At 32.9% G+C, this 10,694-nt stretch overlaps 1 protein-coding gene across 1 annotated transcript; it reads right to left on the bottom strand.

Moving 5' to 3' along the window:
* Nucleotides 1-3,051: 3,051 nt before the first annotated feature.
* Nucleotides 3,052-4,151, bottom strand: LOC127115880 (protein DOG1-like 4). The gene has a single exon (XM_051047304.1). It carries the CDS (start codon nt 3,916-3,918, stop codon nt 3,244-3,246), a length of 675 nt encoding a protein of 224 aa, XP_050903261.1. The 5' UTR covers nt 3,919-4,151; the 3' UTR covers nt 3,052-3,243.
* Between the last annotated feature and the right edge of the window lie 6,543 nt (nt 4,152-10,694).

The raw sequence follows: 10,694 nt of genomic DNA, 5'->3' as shown, positions 1-10,694 counted from the left end.
CATGTAACAAAATGCAATGCGATAATAAACTAACAAAACATGTTAAATGACTATAAAACAACTAAAAACAACCACAAATCTTACTAAAGTGATGAAAATATGTCGGATCAAAGGTGGGAATTCAATGGAAATGGTGACCGATCACCTATCATTTCTGTCTCCACACCAATTAGAGTCTGAGTAACCCATCAACTCTGAATTAGCCTTTTGTCAAGAAGGGAACAAAACTCCATACTTCAGAGTCCCCTTAATATACCTCATAATCCTGACAGTAGCTTGGTAATAAGACCACTTTGGTTTACTCATGAACCTACTAACCATTCCAACTGCATAGAAAATGTCAGGTCTAATATTACACAAATATCTCAGAGAGTCAACCAACTGCTTGAAAGTTGTAGCATCTACATCATCACCTTCAGAATTAAAATCTAATTTGTGATTTGTTTCTGCAGGTGTGACAGCAGCCTTACAATTCTGCAACTCAAATATCTTCAGAAGCTCAAGTCTTCCTTCATGACCTTCAACGACACTTTCTTCTTGAGAGCTTCTTCAGTATTCACTAGTTCAGAGTCTACTAACATGACACAATGGATGACTTTTCCTTCAGAGTCTACTTCAGTATCTTGCAGCATGTCAAAGTCTACAAACCTTCTTGGAATGTTTCCGATTCTTTGTGGCCTTTGAACTTGTTCAGAATATCCTTCTGATTTTGGAACAGTATCAGATGCTTGACCACCCTCAGAAGTTAGACCACCTTCAGAAGCTCTTCGTTCAGAAGATCCACCTCCAGAAACTCCATTTCCAGAATTTGGATTACCTTCAGATTCTGGATCATCATCAGAATCTGGACCAGAATCAAATTCACCTTCAAAATCGAACTTGCCTTTAGAGTCTTCTTCTTCAGAGTCACCTTCATACTTTGATTCATCTTCAGCTTCAGAGTAATCTTCTGACTCTGACTCATCTTCAGAACCCTCAGACTCTGACTCTTCTTCAGAACCTTCAGATTCTGACTCATCTTCTGATTCTAACTTGTATTCAGAATTAGACTCAACTTCAGATTCAGAGTCATCTTCTGACTCAGACTCATATTCAGAGTCTCCTTAAGAATCAGAAATCGTCAATCGCACAGGTTCATCATCATGATATTCATAAGCCATCAATAGTACAAGTTCATCATTATAATCTCCTCTAGCTATGTTTGCTTCTTCTGACTTCCTTTTCTTGTTTGACCAAAAATCCTTAGCAAAGTGGCCAAACCTATTACAAGAGTAGCATTGAACCATTCTCTTGCCAACCTTCTCCTTTCCCTTCTGATGTTTATTCTCATTAGAATTATAGGCTTCTGACTCCTGAGATCTACAATGTCTTTTATTGTCCTATGATCAAGACTGCTTCTAGTCCTTCTTGACAAAAGAAGCTTTCAGAGCCTACTTTACCTCTCTCTCAGAGGTTCTATCAGTCAGACGTAACTCTTGTACCTCTAGACTGCTTTGCAGCTCTTCTATCCTCATGATGTTCAAATCCTTAGAATGTTCAATTGCTACCACAATGTAATAAAATTGATGAGTAAGAGATCTAAGTACCTTTTCAATTATACTTTCTTCAAAGAGAGTTTCTTCAAATGACTTCATCTCATTTGTGATCAGAACCACTCTGGAGATGTACTCAGGTACCTTCTCATTGTTCTTCATGCTGAAATTCCCATACTGGTTACGCAAAGACTGAAACTTTACCTTCTTCATTGATGAATCACCGTCGTAGCATCGTACCAGTTTATCCCACGTAGCCTTCGTAGTCGTTGAATTAGCGATTTTCTCAAACATGTTCACATCCACACACTGATGGATGTAGAATAACGTCTTCTGATCCTTCTTCTTCAGATCACGTTGAGCATTTCTCTATGCATCCGTTGCATTTTCCGGAAGTGAAACCTGAATGTAACCGTCGTTGACGAGATCAAGAACATCTTGAGCGCCATACAACACACGCGTCTGAATCATCCAACGATTCTAATTCTTGTCATCGAACATTGGAAGCTTGATACTCAGATTACCGTTTTCGTTCATCTTCAACCTTGTGCAATACACTCAGATCTCATAAAACACTAGTGTTTCTCAATCCTGCAGAATCAAGAAATGTGATTCTTTTACGATTTCAATCAAAAGTTCAACACTAACTCAAGAAACGAAATCAATCACACAACGCCTCACCGTTCACTCGTGTTTCCCTGTGGATATGAACCGGAGCTATAGATACTAATTGTTGGTGCACAAGATGAAATGGATGAAGATGGAAGAAGAGAGAGAAGAGAGAATAACAAATTTTCACCACTCTACTAAAACAGTTAGAATAAATGGTTTCATACGCACCGCTGGATTACTTTTACTTATATTACATTAGGGCTAAACACACTATTATTTATATTCACAAATAATAATATCACGAATATAAAATAATAAAATCCTGAATTAGACTTCAAAAACAACAAGATTTCTTACTGTTGAATATGACTAACACACCTCTGCTTTTTAAATAGATTTTTGGCTCACTATAAATCTTGCGTGTAAGATGCTATAATCCCTCGTATCACGTTTTCTCACTGTTTATGTTTGCATGTGCACCGTGTACATGTCCCTTCTATGTAGTAACATGTTGTGTTACCATCTTAACACACTCTATTGTCTGTCTCTTCACAAGAAACTGATGATGCAATCCACCGACACATATATCAAACGTATCTGGTCCAAATCTAGGCTAAATACATTTCATTTTTTCTTTCTTTTTCAAATTTGTAAGTGGCTTCTGCCTTCTGTAACACTTCCGATTTTTTATTGACTTTTTCCTTTTGCTGTCTTATCAGTTAAATTTTTCTGTGGTTACATTATAAATTTCTTAAATATGTCTTTGAATGCTTAATTCATACAAAAAAAATCTATAATTGTTTTCATAATGTTGTTTCCAACTATAACGGTAGAAAATGATCTCAATCACTAATCCGTGACCATGTTAATGTGTTGCAATTAATTTTCAGAAAGGAAATTAACAATCTACAATTAATTTTTCTGCTTCTTTTTCTTATATTCATTGAACAACTTTTAAAGCCAAGAGAACAAGAATATTACAGCTTCATAAACTAAACAATTTTTCATTTTTGGTTGCTACTTAATGAAGGAGTATACTGAACAACTTAATTAATAAGCTACTTAAGTCTACTAAATTAAACATTTACTCAAAACTAAATTATGGATTCTTCTGAATGATCTTGTTCATCCCAAATTGCCTCAACCTCAACTGCATACCAATATGTGCAGCCAAAAAATCAACAGACTGAATTGGACTAAGAACATCCAAAACCCCTTTAAGTGTCTTAAGTCTAACACAATCTGAACTTTTCATTACCTTCTCCAAACCACCAAAAACACCTTTCAAAGCCACATCAACCAACCCATCAACTCTCGCATCATCTTTTCTAGCTCTGCATGAGATTTTCGCCAGCTTCACCATCTTCAAATCTGCCATAGCCACTTGCTGCCTCTCCATCTCCCCCTCCACTTTCTCTTCCTCCATCTTTGTCTTCATTCTCAGTCCCTCTATCTTCTCCTTCTGCTCATCTGTCATGTTAAACTTTTCCATGATGCGAAAGACTGTAGACGGTTTCCACCCGGTTATCCAGAGGTAAGAGTTTTCCAATGGAGTAACCCATGTTGGCGAAAAGAAAACCGCAACATCTTCATGTGCTGCACTCCATTTCACAGTGTAGTATTCTTTCAAATGAGTCGTGACTTTTGAAACCAGTGCTTGAAGCTCTTGTTCATTCATCAGCAGCTCTCTTTTGGATACTTTCAGAAGCTGGTGCTGAATTTCCTCTAGCTTTGAAATCCATTTCTGGTAAAACTCAGAGAAACTCTTCTTCATTTCTTGTTTGTTGTTTGTTGTTGTTGTGTATGGGATTGTGTGTGGATTTATGGTGAGGTGAAAGTTGAAGGAGGTGAAGGAAAAAGAACAGATGGAAAGATAAGAGAAAGACACGAAAGTTAAGATAAAGAGAGTAGTGAGCAATGCATTTGCATGGATTACGCGCAGCAAAATGGGAACAAGTGGGATTGACGCATTGCAATATGAATGTGTGAGCGTATCATGTTTTAGCATTATGCAGCTTTATAGTAGGAGCCTTTGACTGTTCTGAAAGGGCATGGTGACGAGGGTGGAAAAGTAAATTACTAATTGAACATTTTTTTTTCTAAGTCACCTGAATGTTTGTTTTTGTGTGGTGTTGGGGAGAGAGGTACGTGTCTTTGTGTGAGGTTGGTGGGAGTCCACGTGGAGTCTGATTAGGCAGGGGAGTGTGTCATTGCAAGAATATGCTGGGTTATATCCACCTCTTTGAATTAGAATAGAGCTTTCACTAATACACTTCCTTCTTTTTAAAATGGGGAAGTGTTTTAAAGGAAATAAAATAATTATATAAATGAAAAAGAAAAAAAATTATTAATATTTTTTTTATTAATTTATAAATATTTATTTACATTATTACAACAATATAAATAAGTGTTATAGCATATCAATTCAACTATGCTGTGGGTGAAGTATGTGTGGTTCGGATCCCTCTAAACACAAACTTCAACAATATCAACCAAACACAATTGGTGGATTGATGAAAAAACAATATAGGTAAGATGACGCAAGTGCAACTAGCTTTGTTTGTGACAAAGCTATCTACGAATAAAAGCAGGCACAATAACAATAGTCAGGTTCATAAGAATAATAAAAGGAACAATGCCAAAACAAAAAGAATTGATGGAAACAACACCTACCCAGAAAAGAAGAAGAGGGAATCCATGAAATCCGCTCACAATAGTTAGACTGGCACTGTCATCACCAGCATTCAAGATGGAAAAACTGGGAATCAACTTGGGAATAACAACAACAGTAAAAACCAGAAGGAGTAAAATATAGAGCCTCAATTCCCTTATAATACTTAAACAAAAATTACAGCTTATGTTATGCATTGAGTTTTGACGAAATAGAGAATAAAGCATACGCATTCTATGGAGAACTAATCACCTAAGGTTGATCTGTTGTATTGAGATTCCACAACTTTGAGGTTTTTATAATTTTCAATTCAATTTTGATTTCTTTTCAATTATGCTTACGAAATTGAATGATTAATTTCATTGCTTACGTTTGCTTAATTTGATTGTTGATTATAGTATGTAATTTATTAAATTTGATTGTGTTCATGTTCCTTATCTTTAACTGCGTTTGGCATAGCTTTTTCTTTAATTCGCGTGATCTTTAACCGTTTGCTTAATTCGAAAAATAGAATTATAAACCATATAATATCAATTGCGCTTGCCTAATCAATAATATAATCGAATAAGATCAAATCCGCTTAGGAAATTTTAATTATAAGAATCGATGATAAGTTGGAACCCGAACCAGTAGATTGACTTGTTCGTTACATTTGTTTTAGTTTACCTTTTTACGATTAAAGTTCAGAAAATTTGATTTTAGATGTTGTAAAAATTGAGATCTATATTGCACCAGAGGAACAAGAGAAAACCACTTTCAATTATCAATTTAACACTTTTACCTAAAGAAGAATGTTCTTTCAAAGTCAATGAACACCACCTTAAGTTATTCAATAAGAGCCCCCACTTTGGAAGAAGAGACTGTAGAAGATCTCTCTTTGGGAAAGTCTGCTAATGCGATCATCTATCCACCTTGACTACTCAAGTGTGTGCTCTCTCTCTCTCTCTCTCTCTCTCTCTCTCTCTCTCTCTCTCTCTCTCTCTCTCTCTCTCTCTCTCTCTCTCTCTCTCTCTCTCTCTCTCTCTCTCTCTCTCTCTCTCTCTCTCTCTCTCTCTCTCTCTCATTTTATACTTATGTTCTTTTGTTAAGGAAAATGTGTATCTTAAGTGTGGGGGGAGAGTAATTTACTTTTCTATTTTCTTATTTGTCATTTACTTGTTTCTTTAAAAAAATAATGCATGTTTTTTCTTTGATTTTTGGGTTACAATTGTAAGTATTTTTCTAATTCTATTGATTAAAGACTCGTGGTGTGATACGGGTGATTTGTTGTGCATTCTTAATAAGTAAGTAGATCTAAATTCTGAATTGTGCATCATTTTTGGTAGATCATTAACCTTTGTGAGATTTTGAGCATAATGATGGATAACTTTAAAAGAAATCTATCTCTTTCTTTCTTGTGTGATTCCACTAACGTCTGTTAGTCTCTAGAACTTGATCTGACCCTTTTTGAAATTGTTTGATTATGTGTGCACATTGATATGATAAAGGCAACTTGTGTTTTATTTTTAGCTAGTTAGCCAAAAAGTCAACCTTAAAAATATCATCCTTTGCTTGAAATTCCCTTTGTGCATATTTATCACATTCTTTGGTTGAAACTCATTTCAAGCCTAAAAGTGAAATATAATGATCTCACCCTGTTTAAGGGGATAAAATAGTCTTGTTTGGAGTTGTGTGAGATTGAATTAGCATATGTTTGATGTTTTAAAGTTGGCAGGAAAAAAAAGAAATAGAAAGAAACTAAAAGAAGGAAGAATATTCATGTTCTTATCATATTCCTTCCAAAAAAAAATGAATAAAAAAAGAGAAAAAGAGAAAAATAAAAAGTAAAGAGAAGAGAAATTGGCTGCAAGAAGTGATGTTGATGGAAAGTGAATAAAATATTATTTAGTTCAACTTTCACAATCTCTTTCAATTCTCTTTTGTTCCTTTAAATTTTAGCCTAGTACTCCTTAGGATTATCTTACATTCACCTTGATCATGTTACAACCTAAATAAAGCCATTTTGATCTTTGTGTGAATGTAATTCAAATGTGAATGTTAGATTCTTTTCAAGCATATGGTAGTGCTAATTTTCATGATGTGCTTTGAGTATAAACAGTTAACCTAAACACTCGAGAATTGAGAGAATTTTATCTTTTGAGGATCTTTGTGCTTATGTTGTACTCTTTGGTAAATTGTCTTCTTACTTGCTTTGACTCTCACATAAATTTAATCACTAACATCATATTACTTGAAGCTTAGAATAAGGATTTTTCTTAACCCTTTGTGATTCCGAAGTCTTTGAAATTACATGCTCTATTTTGTTCTTGTTTTTCTTGTTTTTACTCTATTTTGAATTTTGAGTTTTTCCTGGAGTGCAAAAGTTTAAGTGTGGAGAAATTTGATCATTGTATTTTAATACACCACATTTAACTTTGTGCTCAAGGATTTTTTATGACTTATTACTGTTACTTTACTGTTTTGAGTGTGTTTCCTAAGTTTAGCTTATTTCTGCTTTTATTTTAATTCGATTATTCATTTTCTGAATAAGCAGTAATTTGACACCTTCTATCTCTTAAGGTCATAACTTGAGCTATGAGAATCAAATTGATGTCTTCTAATATGAGTCAAAAATATGAGAGGATAAGCTATAAGTTTTGTGTTGAAGTAAAAAGCTGATTTGGAGTGAAAATGGGACAAATAATTCGTTTTAGTTCCAGATTAAGAAAATAATTAGTTTGGACCGATTTTTATGCTTCTTCGGATCAGGTTCCATTAGGGCCTGAATTACCTTGTAATACATAAACTAAAATCACATATTAGGTTAGGCATTGAATTTTCATGAAATAGAGAATAAAACAATGACATTCTATGGAGAACTAATCACCTAAGGCAAAGGTTGATCTGCTGTATTCGGATTCCACAACTTTGAGGTTTTTATAATGACATTCTTTTCAGTTGATCTAATGACATTCTTTTCAATTCTGCCTATTGATTGCAATCATTTACTTAATTCGATTGGTGCTTATAGGATAAAGTTGATTAAATTCGATTGTGCTCAAGTTCCTTATCTTTAATCGCGATTGGAGTAGATTTTTTGTTAATTCACGTGATCTTTAACTGTTTGCTTAATTTGGAAAGTAGGATTATAAACCATATAATATCAATTGCACTTATTTAATCGATATTGTAATCGAATAGGATCGAATCCGCTTAGGGAATTTTAATTATAAGAATCGATGATAAGTCGGAACTCGAACCAACAAATTGACTTGTTCACTACATTTATTTTAGTTTACCTTTTTACGATTGAAGTTAAGAAACCTTAAACCACCCTCCATTGTTCCAATAGATTGGTTGATTTAAGTTAAGAGTCCTTGCAATATGACTCGAGTGTTGCTTCCATATACTACCCTTATAAGCTCGTTTTTAACCTGTGTGCAACAACGGATCAGTAACCTGAACGAAACCAATAATCAACTCAATCTGAATATCACCAAGGAAATGTTGAATTAGAACACCAACGAAAAAGAATGTAGATGTTGAACCGGAACAACAGTGAGAAAAACAAGGATAACCTGTGCACAGATCAGGATATCCATAACAAACAAAATTTTGTTAGAAATCTTAGATTGAAAACGAAAGAAGATAAGGAAAACAGGGGTAAAGCAGACAATTATACTACCTAGGAGAATCCGAAGAATGGATGGATGAAAATAAATAGTGATGTTTGTCTCGTAGAAGAAGGTTTTTAGGGGTTGGGTGAAATCGTCTATAATGAAAATGGCCACATCATAGACATATACAAGACTAGAGTCCAAGGAGATAAGAATCCCCTCGCAACTGAGGCCATGGCTATGAAGTTATCCATGGATAGATCTTTGAAAAAGAAGATGACAAAAGTCGAGTTTCAGACGGATAATATGGAACTGGTCAGAATCATGAATGGTAGTGAGGACAATATCCCCAAAAATGCGGCGGACATACAGTGTGGAGAGACGTGGTAGATAAAAATCAAATTCGAAAATGTGAAATATCTCACATTAAAAGAGAGAAGAACACGACTCTTCACTACTAAGTTAGAGTTTGGGTGACTAAGTGTAACAGGAACAAAATGGATGTGTACAATCCGGATCCAAAAAATGGGCCTAAGGCCCATATGGAATGTTCGCTTTAGTTTTATAAAGGTCTTACCTTTTATAAAAAAAAACTATTCCACTTATTAAATTTATTAATATTTTTGGAATGAAAAGATGTTCATTTTAAAACTGTTATTTTTATCCATTAGGTCGGAGTAATATTCAAAATAAAATTAGATATAGTTTATGTTGTTTCGAAAAAATTGGTTTGTTTTAGTTTTTAAAAGAATTATGAGTTTCCTTTAACATATTTAAAAAAGTCATTTTTTATAAGTTAAAATATTAGTTTTGATATTCAATAACATAAATAAATATCATGAAAAATTAAAATATAATTATATTGATGTAATTTATCAAAAATAAGTATCTCAAATATTTTATCTAATATTTAATTAAAATTAAAACTTGTTTTTTAATATATTTAATAATTAATATATGAGTTTAATTGAAATCCACTCACAGTGTAAAGATATTTTACAATGTCAGTTAATTACAACCATTGATTTGTTAGAGAAGTTTGACTTTTATTATAATAATATTTAAAGTAACACAAACGGATGATTGTGATGTATTGACCGTGTATAACAATTAATCTCTTAATGTATTTGATTTATATAGTCAAAATACATTGATTATTTAATATATTCATCGATGTATCAAAAACTGAACTTTTAGTTATATAATAAAGACTTGAGGGAGTAATTTTTGTGATAAATTATTTAAAATAGTTTTTGAAGTTTAAGTAATTTTTTAAAATCTTTATATTAATAAAACTATAATAAAAAAATAAAATAGCAAAAAGAGTATTGTATTAATAATTATTTTAAAAAAATATTAATTTTTAAAATAAATTTATATAATTTTTTAAATAAAAATATATAAAAATATAAAAATTCTTTTTAAATAAAGGTGACAGAATCGATCGAGTTTCTCATTGCAAAAAAATATTAAGTTTTAAAATCAGTTAAAATAGCTCTGCAATGAGTATCTCATTGCAAGAATATGATGAGCTATAGTTACCTCTTTGAGATAGAATATAGCTTTTTCTAATGGGACTACTTTGTACATTCTATAGGTTGCACTATCATCCTAGTCAAAAATCATAAATGCTCTTCTAATTCGAAAATGTATCTCCGGACGTATTTAAAATACACACCCCAACACTTCATAAATGAGTCTCTTCTATTTTGTCCAAAATTTTGTCTTGAGATGCATCTCTGTAAGTGCACTTCCGTAATAACCTTGCTTTTAAGAGAATGACTCTTACATAGATGCTTCTTTGGATTATTCTAATTCATTTATCTTGCGCCAAAGTTTCCCTTTCCTTCTTCATTTGTTAAACTTTCAAAAATACAAAAAGAGCTCGTGAGAAAATTGCAACTAAGTCATTTTTCAAGTTAGAACACTACTTCTACCTCTTTTCATTAAATCCCAAGACATATACTTCACTCCATTCAAGCTTTCTCAACTACTGACATTTGGTAAGTTTCTCCTCATTTCCTTTTTTCGAGATCTGATGCATGTAACACCCTAATTTCCCCGATTCTTTAATTAAACAAAATTACACAAATACTTTAATCCAAAAAGGTGTTACACATTCTCATGAATCATCTTTCGTATCAAAACAATTATTAGGTAGCAGAATAAACTTCAAAATCTCAAATAAATAATTTATTTTTAACAACGTCGAAAACTCAATGATAATAACTCAAACATCCCGGAAAAAATATAAAATGTAACAAAATTAATTCGTCTCAAGTG

This window comes from Lathyrus oleraceus, chromosome 1 (assembly GCF_024323335.1).
Source record: "Lathyrus oleraceus cultivar Zhongwan6 chromosome 1, CAAS_Psat_ZW6_1.0, whole genome shotgun sequence".
NCBI classification, from domain to species: Eukaryota; Viridiplantae; Streptophyta; class Magnoliopsida; order Fabales; family Fabaceae; genus Lathyrus; species Lathyrus oleraceus.
The sequence above is the reverse complement of the archived record's forward strand: the minus strand, read 5'-3'. Positions and strand labels throughout refer to the sequence as shown.

Excerpts from the sequence above, each read along its gene's own strand:
- LOC127115880 (XM_051047304.1), bottom strand. The coding sequence starts at position 3,918 with ATGAAGAAGAGTTTCTCTGAGTTTTACCAGAAATGGATTTCAAAGCTA.